General features: G+C 51.5%; 6 protein-coding genes across 6 annotated transcripts; 1 reads left to right on the top strand and 5 right to left on the bottom strand.

Annotated features, from left to right (window-relative positions):
- Window positions 1-1,189: 1,189 nt before the first annotated feature.
- Window positions 1,190-1,919, bottom strand: CC1G_04459 (hypothetical protein; the record flags this gene model as incomplete). The annotated part of the gene is made up of 6 exons (XM_001829974.2): window positions 1,190-1,401; window positions 1,453-1,473; window positions 1,526-1,585; window positions 1,635-1,709; window positions 1,774-1,839; window positions 1,886-1,919. 6 exons carry the CDS (start codon window positions 1,917-1,919, stop codon window positions 1,190-1,192), a joined length of 468 nt encoding a protein of 155 aa, XP_001830026.2.
- Window positions 1,920-2,205: 286 nt separating this feature from the next.
- CC1G_04458 (hypothetical protein) lies at window positions 2,206-3,376 on the bottom strand (the record flags this gene model as incomplete). The annotated part of the gene is made up of 4 exons (XM_001829973.2): window positions 2,206-2,264; window positions 2,487-2,656; window positions 2,759-2,904; window positions 2,954-3,376. 4 exons carry the CDS (start codon window positions 3,374-3,376, stop codon window positions 2,206-2,208), a joined length of 798 nt encoding a protein of 265 aa, XP_001830025.2.
- A 6,522-nt stretch (window positions 3,377-9,898) lies between these two features.
- Window positions 9,899-11,699, bottom strand: CC1G_04456 (hypothetical protein; the record flags this gene model as incomplete). The annotated part of the gene is made up of 3 exons (XM_001829971.2): window positions 9,899-9,906; window positions 9,965-10,459; window positions 10,514-11,699. The coding sequence occupies 3 exons, from the start codon at window positions 11,697-11,699 to the stop codon at window positions 9,899-9,901; spliced, it is 1,689 nt and encodes a 562-aa protein (XP_001830023.2).
- Window positions 11,700-12,019: 320 nt separating this feature from the next.
- On the bottom strand, window positions 12,020-12,622 carry CC1G_04455 (hypothetical protein; the record flags this gene model as incomplete). The annotated part of the gene is made up of 3 exons (XM_001829970.1): window positions 12,020-12,240; window positions 12,297-12,407; window positions 12,469-12,622. 3 exons carry the CDS (start codon window positions 12,620-12,622, stop codon window positions 12,020-12,022), a joined length of 486 nt encoding a protein of 161 aa, XP_001830022.1.
- Window positions 12,623-20,108: 7,486 nt separating this feature from the next.
- Window positions 20,109-23,308, bottom strand: CC1G_14122 (hypothetical protein; the record flags this gene model as incomplete). Its single annotated transcript, XM_002911543.1, has 17 exons — window positions 20,109-20,751; window positions 20,803-20,835; window positions 20,886-21,068; window positions 21,118-21,252; window positions 21,305-21,566; window positions 21,618-21,691; window positions 21,739-22,005; window positions 22,055-22,102; window positions 22,155-22,277; window positions 22,333-22,413; window positions 22,477-22,497; window positions 22,559-22,615; window positions 22,664-22,744; window positions 22,800-22,895; window positions 22,951-23,106; window positions 23,164-23,214; window positions 23,271-23,308. 17 exons carry the CDS (start codon window positions 23,306-23,308, stop codon window positions 20,109-20,111), a joined length of 2,349 nt encoding a protein of 782 aa, XP_002911589.1.
- Window positions 23,309-24,197: 889 nt separating this feature from the next.
- On the top strand, window positions 24,198-24,973 carry CC1G_04449 (hypothetical protein; the record flags this gene model as incomplete). The annotated part of the gene is made up of 4 exons (XM_001829964.2): window positions 24,198-24,228; window positions 24,283-24,359; window positions 24,408-24,547; window positions 24,601-24,973. 4 exons carry the CDS (start codon window positions 24,198-24,200, stop codon window positions 24,971-24,973), a joined length of 621 nt encoding a protein of 206 aa, XP_001830016.2.
- Between the last annotated feature and the right edge of the window lie 128 nt (window positions 24,974-25,101).

Raw genomic sequence — 25,101 nt, 5'->3', positions numbered from 1 at the left:
TGACTTGTTGGGTATCGATAGGGAGAAGGGAAAAGGCTCGTTTGCAGCTACAGGACTGCACACTGGCGACAGCCGTGAATTAATAACTCGGGAGGATACACAGCCACTAATTATGCAGTCGCCTACAAAGACCCCTGATCGATTGATTTTTCTTCAAGTTCCCGCAATAAAGCCCAGCTGACGAGTTCCACATCGCGCTCTTCTATGTCTACCACCGTGTCATCCTTTTGGTGCTTGCACACGACCACGTTTCCCCATAAATCGAACGTGGTTCCAGCAAGTCTGCTGACGAGATAATTGTGGAATTCTTTGCCGAAATTTTCGTCCTATTGAATGGCGTTGAGATTTCGGAACGACCGATGTTCAGACGACTGACCTGGCGAGAGAAGAAAACCAGATAACGATTACTGATGGGCAGATTGCTGTTTTCGCTGTATCTCCGACATCGGATCGATGACCGATCCAACACGGTCACCTGCCGATTTTCAGCGCGGCCCTTGTGTAGGTAGCTTTCTGGGTTCAGGTCCACCACTTTGCACTGCGACTGACATCCTGCATCCACCAAGACAGGCGCAATGACAGGTTGGCTGCCTTGCACTGGAAAAACCAGGCAATTCTTTGTGGCTAAGCTTTCTGACTATGTAATTCAGCACATCGCTTGTCCAGGAGGGGAATTGGGAGCGTTACCTGTGCGATCGACAGTATCCTTCTCGTGGTGCGCGCGATTTCTCTCTCGTTCTTTGGCGTCTTTGGAATTAACATTTCAAGTCGACTGCAATCGTTGCCCTCTCAATTTAAACCTCGTGTTGGGTTAAAAGCCCTTTCGCCCCAATGCTTTTCTGGGTTTTTGGCCTTGCATCTTATGGTTATACAGTTGCGTCATGTGCCTTATTGACCTCGGTATAACTCAGCCGCACCTAGGGACCGCATGGGCATCGGCGCGTCACGAAGTAACTCACGCCGCACGCGGAATTCGCCTTGTTGATCCATCCGCGCACCGCACGCCATTGGCCCTGTACTTCACCGATTGCGTTCAGATTCCAAAACCACTTTGATTCGAAGTATGTCGACAACGCGCACTGCGCAGTAGGCAAGAAGTTCGCTCCTGCGAATGTGTCACCCACCGCTCCCCCCTCCACTAGGACAAACGCCATCATTTCCTGATAACTATCCGCAACTACCGACCTCTTCACGCGCCATCATACGAGCCAACGCTGTTACAGTCTGAGTCGTCGCTCTTGTAGACGTTGATGTCCTTCAATTCTTCCATCATGCGCTCATGCAGTTCCTCGCTGTAGTTTCCTGTCTTCAACAAGGAATTGCGCATAGCTTCGACAGTCTTCACGGCATCTTGAAGGCATTCAGTGACTTCTTTCAGCCGATATCGAAGGTCCCGGTTACCTGTACCAGACGTTAAACGGAAGAGGTCTGGAATGATGCTCTCCAACATACGTTCGATCAGACGCTGTTTCGCTAACCATGTTCTCTGTTAGCGTGAAAGCGAGGTTCCACTAGACGACCTTACCTGCGCTGGCCTCGGCGATCTGCTTCCGTAACGCAGCGATCTGCTGGCGCTGCTCCTTCCCTGCTCCCGGTGAGTACAGTTATCCACTACCAAGTCGCAGGACACTCACGTTTGCTGAATCTCTCTTTATGAATAGAATACATGTAAATCGTGATGAAACCCCACCAGTAGCGAATGGAACTCACTGTCTCGAAGGCGTACCGCTGTCGAGAGTCAATATGTGAATCATGGCCGCGAGCGAGGCTTACCTAGGTTTCCGTCGTCTTCGCGCTTAATGTTCGACGACCCTGGATGGGATCCAGGGGCCTGACTATCTAAACAACCATGAGGCAGGCCGTGCGTGACTGTGAATTCTCTCACCTGCTCTTTTGCTTGCGCTGCGAGTGATCGCCATCTTCGAGGTATACTTCAACGGCGAAGAGTAAACGAACCAGTGCGCTCGTTTGAGTAGCCCTTGGTTTTATAGCCTGCTGGTACGTCGATCTTGATAGCATCGCATATCCCCTTTCCTCCACATCAGACCCGGGCTACAGGAAAGACCCCCCTTCGTCTTCGGTAACGATGAACTATTTTTCTCTTTTCAGTGTGTCCTTGGCAATGCAGCCAAACGCGCCGCGCAAGTAAAGCGCATCCGTCCTCCGCTTCTGGGAAACGGCGGGCGCTCACCTGGACATGCCAAATCACCAAGTGACCATTCCAACATGTGTCCTAGATCCAATCGTGAACGCATACCTCCTCACTATCAAAGTAAGTTTTCACGCTTCTTTCGACTTTTAATTCCACATGTGCATTGACATTGAAAAGTTTTAGAATTCTATTCTCCATAGGCGATGTACCAACAAGTAACCTGGTCACAGAAGTCTGCGCCCTTGACGATGGACACAGTTGACATTGAAACATTGTCGCGAAATCCTCCATTTGAAATCTTTTCCCTGGAAGATACCATCCGAACCGAGCGCACCGTCCTCCCCATTCCAGTTCTCCCCTTCAACGTCTGTCTCCCAACCACACCCGTTTCCCCACACCCACCTGCCCCGGCTTTGTTCGTACGCTGCCCTCCTTGCCCTTTCTTCCTCCCCATTCCAGAACAAGATCGCCGCCCCGTTCCTTTCGTTACCGTAACGAGTGATGCTGGGACACTCTTTCAAGCACGGAAACGTCCAGTCAGAATTCGTGGAAACCGAGATTGGCGAATTGCGAACCACGGTCCTCCCGTCATTTTCGCCTTCACACCGAAGCGCTACGTTCTGGAGCAAAAGGTAGGGGAATAGTATCACCATTCGCGTCGCCGTTAGCAGGGCCATGTCCTCGGTTGAATGACTGGAGACGACAGCCTGAAGTATCGATCCGCGAGACTCTACGACCTTAATTATGCATCTCTGAAAAGAGTTAGTCTTCCATGTTAAGTCGATGACAAGGAAAGCTTACGCGACCACTGCCCTCTTCGCCCGGTATAGGATGAGTACGATCCATTTCGTCTTCCGTTGAAAAGCAGTCGCTCGCCGAGGTGTTATGGGATACTTCGTGTATAAAGTCGCTACAGACCTCGCGCACTGACACAACGCAAGGCTCCGCTCCGGAGTTCACCTCCATCCAGACGGCTTCCGCCTTTTCCAAGCCAATGGCTCTTAGGAATCGATCCACACGACCCGCCGGAACGACGACGGTCAACCGGAAGTTGTCTTTGTGCTCCTCCTCGTACGGTGTGCACCTGTAAAGGATTCGAAGAACGGTCGACCCAACCAAGGCTGAGTCGGTGGTTGCCAACGCGTTGAAGAAGGTGTCCACCGTAATCCCAAACGCCTCCAAGTTTTCCTTCACAGCGTCTTCCACCCTTCGCCTCATTTCCATCTGCACCATCTCCCTGAAGAGAGTGCAGGTGGAAGCCCAGGACCACAGCTCCGACCAAGTTGAATTTGCCGCGATGATTGCGAACACATCCTCTGTGAGTTCGTTATCCCCTCCCATCTCTTGATTACCCTAAGTCCGATCGAAGGTGGAGGAAAGGAGTTTTGCTGGATTGGGCCAATTCGAACAGATGATTCGTGCGAGAAATGGAGGTCGTTGTTCGTGCACTATGGCGCACTGTATAAAAAGACATAGGAACTACTTCAAGCCATGTGCCCACCTACACCTCCGATTTATCGAAGTTCCCATCGTACGCGTTCACAGCCACAATCCAATCGACCAAGCCTCTATCCTTTTCCGTCATAGGCATTAAGGTTTGAGTCCCAGGCTTCGATTTGCAGGCAACGACATTACCCCAAACAGATACCGGCCTTTGAGCAATTCGGTCGAGCAGCCTGTTGTTGGGCCGGTCGTCGGAAGGGTGCTCATTCTAAGCGTGATTATTAAGTGACGCAGCTGTATAGCGCAATTAAAACTTACGCCTCTACTATAGAACAGGGTGACTTCGAATGGCAGAGGCAACAGGGAGTTTGAAGGGAAGTTGCGTATCGTGGTGGATGACCATCCTAGTACGGATACTCGATGCGACACTGTCAGTGATTTGTGCATGTAGCATTCCGGAATCAAAGCAATGGGTGTTGCGTTGACTAGACCATCCTCGATTGGCACGGGAACTACAATCGAGACACTCATGTCCACCGGGTATAACAAACAATCCACAGTTTTTCGGTCCGCGAGCTGAATCCATGTCAGCAAAGTAAAGAAGGTATGTCAACAAAAAGCAACCTGCCTCCGCTATCGTTTCTACTTCGTTGACTTTCAGGAGCACCTCCTTGTATCGCGTCGGTACTATGTCCCGAGGCTTGAACATTTCTGGGTTTGTGCAAATCAACGATGCCTTCGTTTATATCTCCACCACATTTTACAGCATCACACGTCGGTAAACCAGCAAAGAAATGACATAGTGGTCGATGCGTTCCCACCAGTTGTTACTTCTCTCCAGTGGCGATCTCGATTCCACGCGGCTCACCGGCCCACGGATACCATCGTGATAAAAGACAAAATTTCCATCCAAACAGACGCGAGCCACGAAGTGGTCCCCGCTGTAGTAGATTGCCCCGAAAAGGACGTAACGCAGACGCTGTGATGTCTTGATTTCCTCATCAATCCCTGTGTGCCTCATTCGCCCAGCCAGTTGGATACAGAAAAATGGTCCGAAATTTCCTTGCCAGTAGAGATCTCCCCGACATTCACCGCAGCTCGCGTACGGCGTCAGTCGCTCCACGATCTCAGCCCCTATGTCTGGCGCCGTTCCTCTGACCAGCATGCAAGGAGCAAATCCCCTAATTCCCCGCCTTCGCTCCCGAAAGTCGCAGGAATCACATCGTCCCACTGTATGCAAATCTTGTGGTCTGTCTTCCAAGCCCCACAAATGGAATGTGATGGTGATTATATCTGCTCCGTATGTCCCTTCTCGCATGGCTAAAGGGTTTGTATTTCTTTGTCGGAGAAATTCCCTCCATTTATTCCGCACTTCACTCAACCCATAATCACCCTCGGCAGTGGGCCCGCAAGAATGAAAAAGGGAAGTGAGGAATGTGAACGAGGGGCTTAATGTTGCCATTTCCGATACCCACTCCTGCTCGTTCGCTCGCCACATGGAAAACAGAACGAAGATCCAGGCATCGTACGCGCAGCTGTGGTCTGTTGAATCCCATATTGGCCCCATAAGCGCCTGGGGCTCAGTTGATCCGGACGATGTTGCACTTACTCGGGGTCTTTTAGGTGGGGGCTCCTCGACTTCTTCGCCCCTTCGCTTCCTAGAGATACCGTGGATATTCTTTCTTAATCGGACGTCCTTCTTTGGTCTCCGCCACTCATCTTCATCAGGTTCTCCCCTCAGTACGGGATGCCATTCAGCCTCGTCATTACCCTTTGACCACTTCTTGTAGGCGTCAAGTGTTGCCCATCGAGTTTGTTTGATAATACCTTCAGGAAGCACGTTTTCAAAATTCAGTTCAGTAATTCTGTCCAGATAATTTAACTCTCGGAATTCTTGTCGCAGCCATCCCCAGATTCCACCTTGCAGCATTTCCGAAGAGAAATCCTGGATTATGACAGTATCTTCCGCTGTTTTTCCCCTGGATAGACATGTGTAGACGGCCTGGTGGTTGCGACACATCTTCAGATCCACGACATTGATTTGCCTCGTCTTCCCTTGCGACGCATAGTCGGTCATAGAAAAGTTGGGTAGCAGAGGCACTTGTTTGCGAGAGATTTTCACCACTTCTCCGTTCGGCAATTTAGCGTCGATCGTGGTAGACATCTTCGTGAGTGGTACCACGTTAACAGGCAAGCCCGGCAGTTCAATGGTTCTTGGGGGATTGACTAACTCTACAAATAGTGTCTCCAACGCCATGTGGCGGGGGTACCCTGGGATCTCTTTCGCATGCCATCCCACTACTCGTGCTTCTTGTCCTTTGGTAATGCACAAGTCTGTGGCATCGTTATTCCTTATCATGACGGGCATACCTTCACATAACTCCAGACACCCCGGAATTTGTTGGCTTGTAGAAGGTCTCTGCGTCCAAAGAATGCGTTGCTCATGAGGATCAATTCGTGGTTTTACGCGATCGTCGTCGGCACCTCTATCTCTGCGCACTGTTTTGGAGTCGATGCTGTAAAACCGGTGGAGTACTTTTCCGTGCTCGGCCGCAAAGGAGACTGTATTATCAGCATTATATGCATCTTTCTGCACGTTGCGAGAGGTGATAATTGAAACATATTTAAACCTTGGATCATCTAACTTGAGGTTTTCGTTGTAGGCAGGAATACGCGATCTCAAAAATGCAATGTCTTCGTCCGTACAAGCTCTATACCTTAGGTTCTCTAATGCCTTTCTAAATTTCTTATTGTTGTCACTTTGATTGACTTGTCGCATATTCGCTTTAAGAATGACCACTGTTGTAAACTGGAGCCAAATGGACTTTCCAATTGTTTCCTCCTGTTGGTGAACCGTCTGTCTTGGAGACTGCTTCAATGCCACATCTCCGCTGTATAAAGCGTGGCCTTTGGTGGGCGGCAATTGAGCAAAATCACCCGCGAAAATCATGTTGAGTCCACCGAATGGCTTTTCATGGATGTTCATGGCATCGCAAAGCCGGGCACTTATTCTACACACGTCAAGGCAAGACAGCATGGACACTTCGTCGATGAAGATATAGCTGACGCCCATTAGCCTTTCTCTCACCTCTTCCACGGCTTGCAACTCCGCTTTTCCTGAAGACCAATTCGAGGGAACGATGGAAAGGAAAGAATGGTACGTAGTTCCCCCTATAAGCGCCGAAGACGTACCCGTCGGACCCAAGAGCACTAATCTAAAGGGCTCATTCCTCGATTCAAAAAAGGCTATCAACGCGCGAAGAACTTGAGTCTTCCCGGTACCTGCCATGCCGCCTAAAAACATCAGCAATTGTTCCGGGGCAATGCAAGTCGCGTGGTTTGCGACAATCCTGAAACTTCTTCTCTGTTCCTTATTCAAAGTAAACCTTGCTTCTATTGAATCCATCTCGTCCGACCAGCGACGGTTGTGAGGAACGAACGATTTGGACAAGAAAGACGCGTACGCCAAAAACACGCGGTCTTTAATGGGTTTAATGTTGTCCTGATCCATATCTGGGTTATCGTCTTCTATGTGTCCCACAAGCCTGGAGAATCGCTTTTGCCATACTTTCTTCTTTTCCTTCTTTACAATGTCATTCCAGAAGGATGCTGTTTGTCTCGAACTCACACTTAGAGAAGGCAATGCAGCGACATCGCGTTCCACCCCGGACATCGACTTAGAGCATCCCCATCCCGCTGCTAGTAAGGCATCAGAGGCTTGTTGCGCGTAAGTATCCTGGTTGTTTGCCCATTTATCTTTAATCATTTTCCCTTCCCAGGAGGTCTCATCCTCACCGTTCAGATCGTTCTCCGTGTCATCAACGTCTGACCCCTCAGCCTCATCATTCTCAACAGTCACGCTCTCTTCTGCTCTGCGCAGGGCATGGAAGTCATCTCTAGCGTCGTAGCACTCGAACCGGACCCTGAAATGTTTCATTACTTGACGTTGACGATCTGTGAAGGAGTACAATTCAAAAGTTTCTTTCCAAGATCGGTCGCTTCTTCTTAAATCAATGCCTGTCCTCCACGGTTTGAAAAGAGTTAACATTGTCGCATAATAATCATCTTCCTCGCCGGCTTGGTCCTCACGGGGGAGTGGAGGTCCAATAAAGTTAGGGACAATGTAGTGACGCCGTTCAGGGTCACATGCTACGCGGTGGCTATCCCTTAATGGGTGACCTTGCTGGTATCGGAAAAATCGAAGCGATGCTCGATTCATAGAGCTACGTTCACGCACAGAGCACTGCACCCACTCGTACAAGCACACATCCTCGTGCTGAAGGGGGCGAAATTGATAATCCTGAACACTTGATCGGCTGACAAACGCCTTTTTGGTTCGGCGGATTACAACATACTCGTTGAACTCATCATCCTGTTGGTGCAAATGACCGTCCACGTCATCGAAGTCATCCACGACATCCGAGTCGTACTCAGATCGATTTCCGTCCAGGTTTTCGCGAAGAGTGCGAGTGGCATCGGGGCTATCACCTTCCATGTTGCTTTCAAATTTAGCCCACTCTGCGAAAACAAAATTCACATAGTTTTTCCAGTAAAAAGAGACAAAGCTATGACTGGAATAATGATCGGGATTGCCCAAGAGGTAAAGTGCGGCCATAGGCGCCCCAATCTCCATTTTAGCGCTCAAGGAATTCACCACCTTCAAGATCATTTTGCGAGCACCATCAACCGGCTTTGATCCTTCGCTAAGCAGGGAGTCACCGTGTCGATTGAAAGCATCGTACATTGTGCTAAAGATCTGATGTGTTTTCAGGAACGACTTGGTCAAGTAATCGCACACGTAACCCACGATGGCCTTGATTCCAGTACCAGACTGCAGAGAGGTGGTGTCCACATTACAGATGCTTGTATATGTGACAGCAGGTGTAACACTGTTCAGAGATGACTCCAATTTTTTCAAGTCTATGTGACCGTCCTCTCTGTTCACCTTGGATTCTAGAAAGACCTCTCGAGGAAACCGTGCGGCGCACTTTCCATTCGTGCCTCCACAGCCTTTAGCAGTGTACTGAGGCTTCGCCTCATCGGACCCTTTCTTGGGACGACAAACATGCACATTGCAACGGTACAGAATGTCGTCAACAGTGCTCTCGAATTTTTTATACCATTGTTCGATTTCGCGACAGTTATCACAATCGCAGGTGGTCTCTGGACACGTCACCAAGGGAGGTGCCTCAGGTAAAGTCAGAGTAGGTATACGGTACGACTTCACGGCATCCATACTGGGGGGATCCGCTTCCAGAATTGTATGTATGCCTTTACTTTTTGGGAGTGTGGAAGGAGGGATGCGCGATGCTACATCTTTCTTGGAGCCAGTTAGAAATTGCCCTACTTGTACACTTTCAAGGTATTCCAACAGCTTCCTCTCAAATTCAGGATCACCCTTTATTAGTTTATCACGTATTTCCTTGGGAGAGAGAGCCCCCGACACCCAAAGCAAAATATGGAGGTGCAAGGTCATTCGCCCTTGCTGTTCGACCGTCCCGTAGTACGCAGCGGGTACGCCAAAAACCCCTCTTTTCTCCTGGTTCCATCCCAGAATATGTGTAAGGAACAACTCCACTACGAAATCGAAAAATTTGGCACAAGCAACGGGATTGTTGGTGATCAAGTTTTCACGTTGGGCGGATGATTTAATCTCTGGTGAGTAAGTTATTTCTTCGGAAGCCCAAAACACTGACAGAGGGTGCCTGTTATCCGCAGGCGCTATCGTCACAAACCATGTCGGGGCGCCTTTGAACGATATCAAGGACCACAATTCATTCCTCATGTATTTGCGTCTGGCCATGGACCCGTCAACCTGACCTCCGACGTACTCGATTTGGTCAAATAACTTGAAGCATTTGCGCTCCTCCTCTGTTCTTGGCTTGACCCTTTCGCCGTTCCTCATGCGGGCTGCGACGCTGTTCAGCACTAAGGGGTTGACTGCCCGAACGGACTCTGCAACAGAGACGAAGTTGCCTCGCTTAACCATCAAGAAACTCGCCTTTGTACTCTCTTTGATTTGCTGGTGATTGAACGCCGTGATTAGGAAGTGACTGTCTCTTTGGAATCTCTTATCATAGTAGTTGAGTAGCCATTGTACGTGTTTCGACTCGGAGAGCTTACGGAAGTGATCAGTTTGGCCAACCCACCCCATTCCATACGGAAACAACCACGGAAACATTTGAGGATAAAGACCTGGATTATCGAACATTGATTCCGGGTTTGGGCCATGACCAACTGCTAAGGCCGCACCTCCATTATCTTGGATGTGCTGAAGGGCGATGATCTTCCTCGTTGTGGTGGTCATCGTACTGAATTTGGTAGGTGTAAGACCATGAACGGTCATTGGGCAGAATCCCTCGGACGTACCACGTTCTTCTTCCTCATCATTAAACGGTTTGGCGGAGGCAGGTGTATTACCCTCATCATCTGATGTCTTGTTATAAAGTACCTTTACCGGTACACCACTTTCGTCGTATGTGTTGAGTGCATCGTAATCTATAATCAAATCAGCATAATCGTAATGGTTGAGACGAAGCCATCTCAACGCTGCGAGAACGCGAGCCCGACGCACAAGAACAGGCGTTCGTTTCAAATCTTCGTCCGAAGGAGGAGTCACTCCTGTGAAGATGACAGCAATGACATCATCGATATCCTCTTTTCGGGGGGGTAGCCTACGAAAAACCTTCGCTGTAGGGTTGGGGAAAGCGATGACATTGGCAATCATCTTGTAGTGACCGGCGGAAACACGCACAAGAGATCGATTTCGCCGAACACGCGAAATGAGTGCCTTTTCGCCGAGGGTCAGGTCTTTAAGGACCCCTGGTATGTCGCCAAGCCAAAGGCCATTGGCCAAAGACAAAACTGGTCTTCTACCAGCAGACAGTGAGACGTGGCATCCATGGCAAATGAACTCACTCGGGTTTAACAAAACAGGTCCTGCAAGTGGCATGATGGGATCGGAGACATCCCTGCGTTCCCTCCTAGTCTTGGACGTATCTGAGAGTAATGAAAGAGAATAGGCATCCTGGTCAAATGTTGTGAGACCACTGCGTGGCGTCAGCTGTGCGCACACACAACAAGCCGCTTCCTCGATGAAGTGCGGCTGCAAGTTGTCGGTGTAGCCACGAACACATCGAGCTATGTCCTTCTTGTTGATGGCTGTCGGAGGGTACGGCTCGACGTGGGGCTCGTTGAAGACTGGCCATTCAAACGAAACATTGTCATCCTCGCGAACGACGTGTGACTTCGTGGGTACATGATGACACTGGAAGACACAAGCGAACGGAGAACATCCGGCATCGCATTGGTGGTCTCGTAACTGTTCGAGGGCCGTATTGCGCGTCCACTGAGTTGAAACGAGCAAGCCGTGGTACCGAGAGGTCTCCTTTATGCCCGTCTTGGAAAGGCGACCAAGAAGTATCTCGAGGGGGAGTGAAACCGTGAATTCATTGGGATGTAGCACCCCTACATCGCTTAATGGTTCCAGCCGCACCAGTGTACACGTCGTTTTTGCGGGAAGAGCCTTCACGTTTTCATCAGCAATGAACTCCTTCAGGTCACCAAGAGGGAAAATCTTAGCCAACGCTTTCGAATTTGCTTCGTTTTCCGTTTCCATGTGAATCGGTTTCATAAGGGAAAAGAAAACACTACAAGCGGGAGAACAATCATGGTCGGTCAGTTTCGCGGCAAGGCTAGCCTTAGTGTCGCGCCCAATAACCGTAATAGAGTGGTGGGAGCATAACTCCTTCATCTCCTGAACGAAGAGGGTTGGAGTCAAAAGGTTGAGGGGAATGTCGCAAGGAATTAAGTCGGGTTCCGTTTGCAGCTCATCGAACAGCCTATCCTCGCGGACGTATGACTGAAACTCGAACCTGCACATGGTAGGAAAATCATCCTTCCATTGCGGACAAACGTATGGGAATACCTCGTCGTGTGACCATTTCTTAGTGTGTGCACCTCCGCCAACAAGGAAGTCGTCTCCAAGGGGGCAATGGACAGGGCTCTCCTCGTTTTCGGGTCGGTTATCGGTGTCGCTGCCTGCAGCAGATGTGGCATTTGCATCGAAAGTATCGCTGCCTGCGGCAGAGGTGTCGTAGTCCATAGCATATGTGGTAGGTGAAATTTCAAAGTTGGTAGTATGGAGACGTTGAGAAATAGGGGAAAGAGTAGGAGCAACAGAAACGCGAGAGCCAATTGAGTTCGGGAAATCCCTGAAAAGCCTCAAAGCGATTCAAACTCCGACATAGAAAGTAATGGTCTCGGGTGGCACGTTGTTTGGTGGATGGATTCAAAGTAGGCTTGTTACGAATGGAATAGCATCCATTATCATGTATCAGGCAAGACAATGAGGATGAAGAAAAAACTATTCAGTTTATTACGAAGAAACTACACGATGTTATTCTATAGCGCTCGCCACAACAACTATTCGTCGTCGACGGGAGTACCGATTACGATGGCCCACTGAATGTTACAACTAACAGTCCATCTCCCTGCGTTGGACTTGTATACGGCAACAGTATAACCCACCATAACGAATGACCCGTAAGGAATTTCACCCTGCCATGCAGGAAGTGCCTTGGGAAGTCTAGGCAAATCTCTCGAGAGGTTGAAGTCGGGCGCATTCTGTGCATCGTAGATAGGCACTGCACATTCATCTATCAGTAGAGAGTCTACCAGGAAGTACACGTCACATTCTCACCATTATTATTAGACTCCAAGAAGTAGCTATCCGCGTTAACGCGGGCGGCTACCGATCGCACTTGCTTAGTCGAAGGGCTCTGTGTATTCGTGAACATGCCATTATCAACGTCTGAAAGGGAGCAAGAGCTTAGCGAACGTCAACAAGTCCAGGAGCAAGGCCAAAAACACACCAGGGGATCCCTCACCACGATTGGAAACAGGTCGACCGACGAAATGCAAAGAGTCCTTTGCCATGTTGGCATGGAGTTCCTCCATCCCGAACACCATGCACACGAATCCGACGAGACGTTCAAATTCCTGAGAGTGAAGTTTTCCTTGGAGCATGTTTTGAGGGAGACCGAATTGTGTAAGGCTACGGAGGCACGACACTTCAGAGTAGATGCATGAAGTGAAAACGGCCGGGCGATGTCGTGAACAGCCGGTACAGCCCCTATTTTTCACTTTATCTTATCTGATCTGTCTCGCATCTTATCGTTTCGCTTGCCCCTATTCCTTCGCTCCTTTATTCCCTCTATGGACTCTTTCACTCATGGAACACTGCCTCGTATTACCCTTCGCCCTACTTCTATTGTTCTTATTGTTACGCACTGCCTCTTGACTCATTCTGACACTCTCTTGTTCCATTATTGTTTCATCCTTGTTCTTCGCGCAGCCTTCGCGCAGCCTCATGACCTTTCTTATTGTTCTTCAACGTTTCGCCATTTGTTTGTCATTTTGACTCATCGCGGCTATGTAGACTGTAGAATAGGTATATAAGCTAGGTAGTCTGCTCTGTATTTCCTCAGCTTGACCTCTTCGTCAATACATCGACATAGCTTTCTGGTCTAACTCGTCGCTCATCGCTCTCATCTCTCTCGTCGCTCTCAGCTCTCTGGCACTTCCGCTCTGGTTTTAAGGTTTGGTTTGGTTTAGTGTTCGCTCTTCGCGACATTAGGTCAAGCTATCCCTGTGCACTGGCAACGCCGATCGTTGTCCCTGCATCCCGTCGTTACTCTGGTCCTTCTGGTTGACCTGCCGATCAGGTCTTACTCTGGCAACTCTGGTTTTCCGACACCGTCAAGATTAGCTGCGCAGGATACCCACACTTCTTCGCCTCTAGTAAAGACCTCAACCCTGACAAGTGGTTTGGCATCGACTGCCACCTCGATAGCAAGGAAGAGGTTGTAGAGTGTGACAGTTCCCCCTGCCCCTACCGCCTCAGTCTCCGGCCCACCTTTCACCAGTTACGACGCCTCCAGACAGCCAGCTTCTACGCTGCTGTTTGCACCTCCGACAACGCCGTAAAAGCCCGCGAATTTGCCGAATCCAGGAAAGAAGAATCAAAGAAGAAATCCCCACCAGTAACTCCGCCGCCAACCGTCACACAGCTCTTACCAGAAGATTCTCCCCAGTCTTTCCATTCCGCCGACTCTACCCCCGCCCCAGTAACAGCAACCACCAGTACCGCACCGAAGTCCTTTCGCCCTCCGTCAACATCATCTGAAGAGAGACAGTGAGGAAGAGGACGACAACGACAAGGAAGACGAATCCGTAAGAAGAAGACTCCGAAACACCCGTCCCCTTTCACGTTACCTACGCCGCGTTAGCAGAAGCCCTTCCCGCAGTAACAAGTCTCCGCCGCTCCGGACACTCCACCCCCCACCACAGCCCTTACCCTCACTCCTCGCCGCGCCCTCACACCACTTCCCATCCCTAGGGAGTCGGAGGACACGTCTGTTGCCCAACGCTCAGATAACGAACCTCCCACTTCCACCTTATCACCATCTTTATTATTCCCACCCACTTCTCTGCCGCTCGTCCAACAAGACCCCGTTACCGAACCCGCAAAGCCTATCCCCGATTTCAGTATGTCCGACACCACTCTTCTCAAGTTGCTTGCCGAGCAACAAGAGACTACCAGGCGTATCCAGCAATCCCTGGATAAGCTCACGGCTGCTAAGACCGCTTCCACTAGAAGCCCCGTCAAAGCGCCTGAGCCCTTCAAGGGTGACTCCGGCGATACCCAACGATTCCTCCGCTATTTCACCAACTGGGCCTCCGCCGAGTCCGAACTCAAAGGAGATGATAAGAAGTGGATCTCAGCTGCCCTCTCGTACCTTCAGGGTGCTGCTGCCTCCTGGGCTGTCCAATACCTGGATCAGATTGCCGCCCACGAGGCTGCTGCCGACGCTGCTCAGAAGGCCGCCCACCCCTGGCCCTTCAGTGGCGATTGGTCCACTTTTGTGGCCCGCCTTCAAGAAACGCTTCCAACCCGGCCGACCAGGAGAAAGCAGCTGAAGCCCAGCTCGAGGCCCTTACCCAGGGTAAACAATCTGCTTCCCAGTTCGCAGCCAAGTTCATGGAGATATTCCCCCGCACCGGTCTATCCCAGAAGGACGGTATGGCACGTTTTCGTCGCAAACTCAGTTCCAACGATCGCCTCATGCTGGATCTTATCGCCATCACCAAACCGGACGATGCCAAGCCCAAGACCCTTCAAGACTACTGCGACATCGTCAACCAGAACGATTTTACGTTTCACGGAAGCAGCGCCTCCTTCTTGACCCCGACTGCCTCGTCTCGCTCTGCTCCTGCCCGTGACCCCTATGCGATGGACATCGACGCGACCCGTGTTGGACCTAGTGGCCGTTCCCCGTGAGGACTTCCTGCAAGCAATGCGTGGACGATGCTTTGGTTGCGGATCCTCCGCCCACATCAAGAAGGACGGCAACCACGGCTCACTTCGTTGCAACCACTGCCAGCGTCTCGGCCACTCCGCTAACGTCTGCCAAGACAAGTTCATGGGCTATCCGCCCGGTCGAGGACTCACCCAACGTCGTCGCGTTGCTGCCACCCAGGAGGCTCCCTTCTCGCTCTTCGATGACTCTTCCACACCTGCCGCCACCATTGCTGCCACTTCGCCTGCCCCACCTGCCGCCACCTCGTCTAACGTCTCACTCGCCGACCTCTTGGCTGCGCAGAAGAACCAGCAAGACATCCTGGAGCGCCTCGAGAAGATCCAACAACAGGGTTTTTGAAGACGGGTGCTTGTTCGTGCTGCAAAGCATGCACCCTTATTCACCGTCGTACGCCGTCTCTGAATATGACTCGATTTATTCATGTACTATTAGCTCTGTTCGCGAAATACACCCCGGTTCCTCGCATTTTCGCATTCGCATCAGACTCAGAGGCAGAAACCGTACGGCGGACCCCGCAGCAATGATCGACTGTGGCGCTACCGGCAAATTCCTAGACAAACCTTTTGTGGAGAAACACCGGATCACCGCTTACCCCCTCCGACACCCCATTCGACTTCTTAACATTGATGGAACTCCGAATCAGGCTGGTCACATCACTCACTTCGCTCGCTTAGAACTCACAGTCGACGGTTACTCCGAATGGACAGACTTCCTCATCACCGATCTCGGAGGGGAGGACGTCATTCTAGGTCTCCCCTGGCTTCGCAAGATCAACCCTCAGATCGATTGGCGCAAGGGCACCTTGGAGATTCCTCCACCTCGTATCTCCAGCGTCACCATCGAAGAAGTCCCCGACGAGGATGCTCAACCCCCCCGAAAGGAGCCACCCTCCGGCAATGCTATTATCGAACAGATCTACAACGACCCTGATCCGCCTGTTCCCTACCAACGAGTCCCCGGCGTCCGACCCCGACCTTGAACCAAGCGCGCCTCCTCTCTGCCGCATCCGCGCTAACCGAATGACCCGGCGGAGATGGGTTCGTAAGGGGTTGATGGAAGACACAGGCGACGAACTTTGGTGCGCCGCTGGTTTCACCTATTCCCAACAGATCGCCGAGAAGTCCCAGAAGGCCAAGCCCCAGAAGTCGTTCGAAGAGATGGTTCCTCCCCAGTACCGACAGCACGCCTCCGTCTTCTCCGAATCCGAGTCCCATCGCCTCCCCGAACACAAGCCTTGGGATCATGCCATCGACCTCGTTGCAGGAGCACCGGCCACCATGCGCACCAAGGTCTACCCCATGTCGCAGAACGAGCAGGAGGAGCTGAACCGATTCCTCGAGGAGAATCTCAAGAAAGGCTACATACGACCGTCTAAATCGCCCCTCGCCTCCCCGGTCTTCTTCGTTAAGAAGAAAGATGGCAAACTCCGCTTCGTCCAGGATTATCGAAAGCTCAACGAGATCACGGTGAAGAACCGATATCCACTTCCCCTCGTCTCTGACATCGTCAACCGACTCCGTGGTGCCAAGTATTTCACCAAGTTCGACGTTCGATGGGGCTACAACAACATCCGCATCAAAGAAGGAGATGAATGGAAGGCCGCGTTCGCCACCAACCAAGGACTCTTTGAGCCCCTGGTCATGTTTTTCGGCCTCACCAATTCCCCAGCAACGTTCCAGGCCCTCATGAACTCGATATTCTCGGACCTCATCGCTTCAGGAAAGGTCGCTGTTTATTTGGACGACATTCTCATCTTCACGGGCCACCCTTGACGAACACCGCCAAGTCGTGCACGAGGTCCTCCATCGGCTCAAGAAACACGACCTCTACCTTCGTCCGGAGAAATGCGAGTTTGAGCGGGAGGAGATCGAGTACCTCGGTCTGGTCATCAGGGAGGGAGAAGTCCGTATGGACCCTGCCAAGGTAGAAGCTGTTCGCAACTGGTCCTGTTCCCCGTAACCTTCGCGCCGTCCGTGGATTTTTGGGTTTCGCCAACTTCTATCGCCAGTTTTATCAAGGACTTTGCTACCATCGCCCGGCCTCTCAACGACCTCACCAAGAAGGACATCCCTTGGCAGTGGAACGAACCGCAACAACAAGCCTTCGACACCCTCCGAAACGCGTTCACCTCCGCTCCAATACTGACACTATGGGACCCCGACCGTCCAACCTCGCGTTGAAGTAGACGCCTCTGGCTTTGCTACTGGAGGAGCCCTCCTGTCAGAAACTCGACGATGGACTCTGGCATCCTGTTGCCTTCCGCTCCGCCTCCATGCAACCAGCCGAACGCAACTACGAAATCTACGACCGAGAAATGCTGGCTATCATCGAAGCACTCAAGGACTGGCGACATTTCCTGGAAGGACTCCCCAAACCGTTCGAGATCATCACCGATCATTCCAACCTGTGGAATACTGGCGCACGGCACAAGACCTTAGTCGACGACAGGCCCGGTGGTCCCTCTATCTTTCCCGTTTCAACTTCACGCTCACCCATCGTCCCGGAAAGGCCAACACCCAAGCCGATCCCCTGTCCCGCCTCGACATTCATCAGGTCGCAGACGCAGAGGATAACAAACAACAAGTCGTTTCTCAAACCGGAGTTGTTTGCCAAGCTCGCAGCCGCCCACACCGTCCTTGTCAACCCCCTCGAAGACCGACTGCGTCGAGCCAGCGCCCGTGAATCTCAGGTCTTAGACGGACTCGCCCAGCTCCGTAAGTCAGGACCTCGCCGTCTCACATCTGGACTTCCCGAATGGGAAGCAGGACAACGGCCTTGTGTACTACAAGGGCCGTGTGTACGTACCCCCGGACGACGAACTCAGGCGCGATGTCCTCAAGCAGTGTCATGACGACCCCACGTCCGGACACCCCGGAGTGCACGGAACCCTCGAGCGAGTTGAACGACAGTACTGGTGGCCCACGATGCGGGCTTTCGTCAAGAAGTACGTCGACGGTTGCGATGTCTGCGCCCGGAGAAAGCATACCCAGCACCCGCGGGCGGTCACCCGGCCTTTGGACGTTCCCGAAGGGCCTTGGGAGACAGTAGGAGTCGATCTCATCACCCAGTATACCGGAAGCCCATTCGGACACGATGCGATCATCGTCTTCACCGATCACTACAGCAAGGTTCTTCATGCTCTTCCCTGTACATCCGACATCACCACCGAAGGCGTTGCAGACATCTACTACCGTGAAGTATTCCGTCTCCATGGTCTCCCACTCCGGTTCATCAGTGATCGAGGCCCTCAGTTCGCTTCTAAGGTCATGCGCACCCTCCTCAAGCGCCTCGGAATCGAGTCCAACCTCACCACCGCCTATCACCCTCAAGCCAATGGACAAACCGAACGGGCCAACCAGGAAATCGAGAAGTATCTCCGTCTTTACGTCTCTCGCCGACAGGATGACTGGGACAAGCACCTACCGATGGCTGAATTCGTGATCAACTCCCCGTGTTCACTCTGCCCATGATCATTCACCCTTCGAAGTTCTCTATGGGTATATTCCCCACTTCAACATCCCCATTGGCAAACGGACCGACCTCCGCCCCGTTGATGAACGTGTTCAGCAGCTACAAGAAGCCCGCAAGGATGTGGAAGCTGCCTTACGTCTCGAGAAGGCCCAGCAGAAGGATGCGTACGAGTCCGGCAAGCGGACGGCTCATCAATTCAAGGTTGGCGACTACGTTTGGCTTATACGCGAAGGACATCCAGATCAAGGTTCCCATCCCGCAAACTCGGCGACCTCCAACTCGGCCCGTACAAGATTACCGAACGCATCGGCGACCTCGACTACCGCCTCGAACTTCCCCCGTCCCTCTCCCGCATTCATCCTGTGTTCCACGTCGACAAGCTCTCCCCCCTGGAAAGGCAATGATGTCAATGGCATTTTGCCACCCCCGCCTGAGCCTGTCGAACTGGAGGGGGAGCTTGAATACGAGGTTCACGACATCCTGGACAGCCGTTGGAGAGGTCGAGGAAAGAGATCGCAAACTGGAGTATTTGGTCAGTTGGAAGGGTTATGGGTCGACGGACGACACTTGGGAACCGGAGGAGAACTTGGAGCACGCGCCCGAGATCGTGAAGGAGTTCCACCAGCGACACCCCTCTGCACCACGCCGAATTTCCGCTACCATCTTCAGCTCTCTCCCATGGCGCCCACTCGAGAATTTCACCGACGCCCCGCCTACCGACTTTGACTGGGAACTGGGACGCCGCCTACCGTTGGTCATCGAGGACGATGAGGCTTAGAAGGGGGGTAATGTCGTGAACAGCCGGTACAGCCCCTATTTTTCACTTTATCTTATCTGATCTGTCTCGCATCTTATCGTTTCGCTTGCCCCTATTCCTTCGCTCCTTTATTCCCTCTATGGACTCTTTCACTCATGGAACACTGCCTCGTATTACCCTTCGCCCTACTTCTATTGTTCTTATTGTTACGCACTGCCTCTTGACTCATTCTGACACTCTCTTGTTCCATTATTGTTTCATCCTTGTTCTTCGCGCAGCCTTCGCGCAGCCTCATGACCTTTCTTATTGTTCTTCAACGTTTCGCCATTTGTTTGTCATTTTGACTCATCGCGGCTATGTAGACTGTAGAATAGGTATATAAGCTAGGTAGTCTGCTCTGTATTTCCTCAGCTTGTACCTCTTTCGTCAATACATCGACATAGCTTTCTGGTCTAACTCGTCGCTCATCGCTCTCATCTCTCTCGTCGCTCTCAGCTCTCTGGCACTTCCGCTCTGGTTTTAAGGTTTGGTTTGGTTTAGTGTTCGCTCTTCGCGACAGGCGATGACCGACGTAGGCGTGAAGCCAACGGCTGTGGGACACCGTGTCCACCTCGGATCTCCTTGACATTGATCAAAGAAGGGCAGGCCCTGGACGCGTTGATGAACTGCTCGTAGTGAACGAAGCCAATTGCGAGGAACGCCAAACTGATATGTCGGTTGGCAGATGAAATCACCCGGTAATGTAAGCACTCACTCAACATCCCATATTAGGTGCTTGCTTGGCCCATGCACTGAACCGCGCCAGGCCCGGACCAGGGGTGCTATTCCATGGTATAAACGTCCCCCTTCTTTCAAAGTGGACGAGACATAAGCATATTGGAATTGAACGCAGTAACAACCGATCTCACCTCAATCGCGGAAGATGTTCGTAATAGCGAGCCAGGAGTTCATCCTGTAACGCCGGGTCGTTTACTTCATCTCTTTCAGGGAATGTAAATCGCATCCTCGGGGCGCCGTTCGAAGACACGTCCTCTGCTCGCGTTCCGTCAACGTTTCCCATGTTACCAAAGCGACGACGAGGAACCGTGTACCCGGTCTTCTGAGACGCTGACGGTGCCGAAGAAATATCCCCACTGGTCGAAGGTGAAGCGCTTTCGATTGCAGGTCGAGGTTTCGCCTTGGTCGGGGAGGGAGTACTTGAACCGCCAGCGTTGGCTGTGAAAGGGGGCGTGGGCAGCTGCTTCGTAATAGGAGTCTGTAACGATAAACGATGATCCCAACCGGAACTTGAAGGGGACGGAGTGTGAGGGACGGAGGCGAGATGGTTGGAAAGGGGAGTGTTAGGAGGTGGAGTAGAAAGAGGGTGGAGGGTTCCACCGGACGACGAAAAGTGAGACGAAGCGGACGGTGTGGAAGGAATGGGACCAGCAAGCGCAGTCGTTTTTGCGGTGGCCTCTCCAGGGCCAATAGCATCGTCATTTGGTGAACGCTGTGTCGATTGCCAGAGCGATTGAGCAGAAGATTCGCGGCTGCGGCGGATAGCCTCCCTATTCGGTGTCAGTTTTTGCACCTAGCATATACTGTGTAATACAACTCACTCAAGCTGACGACGGTAATATTCGACCCCATATCTAATCCGACCATGAGAAACGTAGCTTCCAAAAAAAAAGAAACAGCGTACTGGTCTTCTGCTGTCGAACGGCGCGGCCCCGTATTGGGTAACCCTTCCACGTCCATCATCACCTCAGCAGATTGGGCAGCCTCGCGAAAAGCAGCATTGCGAGCAATGGCAGTCGCGATGTGGCGATCCTCTTCGATCTGTCGTCCGACTTCTTCAGCACGCTGACGGGCGAAATCCTCAAGTCTGCGGAACAGTTAAAGGGCGTGTTGAGTTGCAATATGATAGCACATACTCGAAGCCCGGCATAGGCGCGTCAATGTCTACATGCTCGCTGTCTTTCGCAGTGTCGCCTTCATGGGTAGCCAGGGTCGAATTCTTGCGTGACTTTCCACGGCGTTTGGGTTTTTCCATGAGTTCCGAGTCGTCACTGTGCACCAAAGTCAGATAGTCGCAAAAGCAAAGGTGTCTAGTAGACGCACATGAAAGGGTCGTTTAAATCGTACTCATCCGGTCCTCCCTCACCGGCGTCGGCAGTAACGTCTTCGTCGTCACAGCGGTCACCTCGTTCCTCGTCGGCCAGCACATTCTCAACGGGGTCGAGGGAGTCGTCCTCTTCTGCTTCGAGATCAAGAAATCCTGTTCTCCAACGCTTCGAGGATCGATAGAGACCATTCAGTTTTTTCATCAGTATCTTCTTGGCCTCTTTCGACTTCTTGTCCCGGGTAACCAAACCACCCAAAACTAGGGAAAAAGTTAGATGGCGGTGTAGCCGACCATAAGCCAAACGCATACTTGAAGCCAGTTCTGGGAGATCACTTGAAGATATGAGATCGCTGTCTTCTTCCACCGAAGGTTTTTTGGTTGGGCTTGAAGCAGGGTCAGAACAAGCAACGACCAGAGAGTGATAACGCACCGTGTGTCTTCCTCCCCGTTGGGCGGAGAATCCAAGCCATCACCCCGCCCTCGTTTCCTATCAGGCGAGCCGTTAGACAATGCAGATGGCAAGAGCGCTGTGCGCTCGATAGACGAAGCGACATCCGCAGGCGGAGTGCCGGCGACAGGCAAAGTAGAGAGAGTAGCCGGTATAGTTTCATCGTCTTCGGAAGAAACTAAAACCTTGGACTTGGGTGTCTTTCGAGCACGGGGTCGGGGTCGAGGTCGAAGTCGAGATGTGGTGGAGCTACGAAGTGGTCAAGAGAATTATCGCGTCGAAAAATACAAGTGCTTACGACGATGGCTGATGTGCAGTATTAGACGAGTCGGCATTGAGCGCGGCACTGGAGGCATCGTTCAGGGTAGTGGGAACAGGCTGAGAAACAATCGACTTACGCAATGGCTGCCTTCTCGGTCATTTTCCTGGTTCGTGCGGGGCGCGGAGCGGTCGCGCCGGATTTGATCCGACTTCGGGTGGCTCGACCTTGGTATACGCTGTCTCCGCGCTGTAAAGGCTTCCTTCAAGGGAAGTCAGGACGAGTGTAAAAGGACAATGGGATTTGGGACAACATACGCGCCGTCGTCCTCGCTCGAGGAAGTTAATTCTATAACATCGTCGTCAGCCTCCATCACGCGAGTGTTGTCTCCAGCAGTGCTGATGAGATATAAGTATATCAGTAACAAGAAGGCAGAGAACAATCGAAGAACGTGATCGCACCGGCCAGGGATGAAGTCGGCTCTAATGAATTGCACGAAATTAAAGATTAATCAGACAACACCACGTATGGAAAAGAATGTACTTCGGGACTTGGTTAATGGTGGAAGGATTGCCATCTGATCGGGAATATGGCACAAGACTGGAGACCAGGTGAGAGGGGGAGCATGAGGGAGACGATTCTACAAACCAATGAGGAGGAACCGAAGGGTGGGGTGCGGGAACTCGCGCAGGTTCAACAGTATGGTCGGCGGAGACAGGGTCCTCACTCCTAGGCAATGGTCAACGAAAGGTTAGAAATGGGAGAGGAAGTGTAAAACCTCGACATGTGCGTGTCGCTGTTGACTTTCAGTACCTCTGCAGTGCGATGCTGATCCTGGGTGTGATTCGCAACATTCACCCCGGCATTTCGCATAGCGGCCCTGTGAATATAAGATTTTCTGATTGGAGGTCATGGAGGACGGATGGACACCTCACTCGTGCCAGGGATGATGCGGCTGCGCGGAGAATACACCATGTTGGTGGGGGCCGTTGGTAGCGAAGGACACAGCTCCATGACCATGTGAACCTAAATTCGAAGACACAGGGCTTTCGTCCTTGGAAGGGACATGGACATAGAGGTCCCCAACGGAACTGGGTAACAATTGGATTCAACATGTGAGGATCGCGACAAGGATAAAAGAGGTATACCCAAAGTGAAGATTTGCGGCATTAACGCTTGTTTGCGTGGGACGTGTGGGACTAGGGAGATGGGTGGTGAGTGAAAACAAGGAAACGGCAAGAGAGAGGCGGCGGACTCAGTGATGGTGACCGCCTCGGCCACAGCGTTGGGCATCGGGGTACGGTTTGCAGGAGAACGTTGCATGGTTTTGTTTTCTTTTCGAGAGTTGGGACAGAAAGAGTTGAAGTGGAACACGCGTCAATGTGGCCTTATAAGTGAAACAAGGGAGGCTACCAGTGAGAAAAAAAAAGCAACATGGGGATACTATGCGCATGTTTTGATATGCTGGAAAGTATATTATGCGCAGCAGCGCGGACGCACCGCGGAATCATGTAAAGAAAAAGGGACCAGTATGTGGAGGATGTCTTTCCAATTGCTTATTTGGGAGGAGGAGACATCTTTATTTGTACGGAAGGGGAATTCCCATGGCTGAGCGAGGGCAAATTAGGATCGAGATAAACGATTGAAAACCATTTGCACGGTACGTGTATGGGTTCTCGTAGTTAGGTAGTATCGGGGGAGATCGTTTTCAGGAGTAAGAAGCAGGCAGTCACGGAAGGCATCCGCATCAAATGCGAGTCGGACTATGGGCAGCGAGAAAGCCCATGTGGAACACAGGAATTTAACAAAAGGACCATGTGCATTGCAACAAGGACAATGAGAGCTGCGAGTCGGACGTGGCCAAATGTAGAAGTAACGGCAGAAGACCATCGTATTTGGGAACAAAATGCAGGAGCAAGACCATGTACTAACGGAATTGGGGAAGGTACAATTCCCATCGTGGCCGGATGGAACTCGAAACCGAAGCAGTGGGAAGTACGACGGTCGCGCAGACGCGTTGTGCAAGTTGGTGAAAATCAGATATGACGGTGTTTCGTTGGCATTTCAGGAAGATCGCAGATTGACTGCGATTTGATAAGAAATGTGAGGGATTTAAAGACGGCCACCTTGTGAAGTGGGGGACGGAACGTTGTATAGGAGCACACTTTCGCGTCCTTTCAAAATGAACCGTCACTACAATTTCGAGCATGCCAGTGAGCTTCCCTTGCTGCCTACGACTGATATTGGGTTCTAACCAGAACAATTAGGAATGTGTATCTCAGAGGCAGCTACGAGGGCAAGCCAGGAAGGACCGGAGGCTCCGCCGTTGCTCACAGTCGATGCAGTAAGTTGTGTTCACTCGGCGATAGAGCAAGAGTTAACTTGGCACAAGGCGAAGAACCTTACGATAAGCGAGTTCCATTACCCCAAAACTTTCAGAGCGGTGCTCAAGGAAAATCCCGAAGAAGAGGCTTACTTTCGTATCGTTGGAGCGATTTGCTCGAAAGTGTTACCGCCGCTTACGAGCAAGCCGTGAGTTAAGCGCCACACGAAGTCCATGTTATCTTCTGATTTCTTTTATCCAGAAGGATACAGACATTGCAACAACTTCGCAACCTTCGCCAGTTTGTGAAGGTAACCGGGTTTGGTCATCACTCATTCGAAGAAACCATTTCAGCGTTGCATGGTGTGGTTCACATGTTTGAGTCGCAACTCGGAGCGGGAAAGATTACTGGACAAGAACCAAAGCTCTTCGAAGGGGATGCCGCACTCGATTGTCATGCACGTTATTTCACAGATCGCGAGCTGGCACCACAGGAGAAGCACCAAGCGTTTGACAAGATCGTCGATCCAAAGCAAATTTTGGAAGACCTGCGGGGAGCGGATTTCATTCATGGTCCCGACAACCGTGTGGAATACTGCAAGAAAATCATCGACGAACAGGGACAGCTCAGGTAAATTTTCGTCACGATGTAAACCTTTCTCTGATGAGTTTGAAGCAGTTTTCGGGAATTTTCGCCGGCGTTATTCAAGGAAGGCGATATTGTGGAAGTCACGTTGGCCTTCCAATGTGTTCCCATCAGAAA

Source organism: Coprinopsis cinerea, assembly GCF_000182895.1.
Source record: "Coprinopsis cinerea okayama7#130 chromosome 3 map unlocalized cont3.3, whole genome shotgun sequence".
Taxonomy (NCBI): Eukaryota; Fungi; Basidiomycota; class Agaricomycetes; order Agaricales; family Psathyrellaceae; genus Coprinopsis; species Coprinopsis cinerea.
Note: the sequence above shows the minus strand (reverse complement) of the source record. Positions and strands in the feature narration are given on the sequence as shown.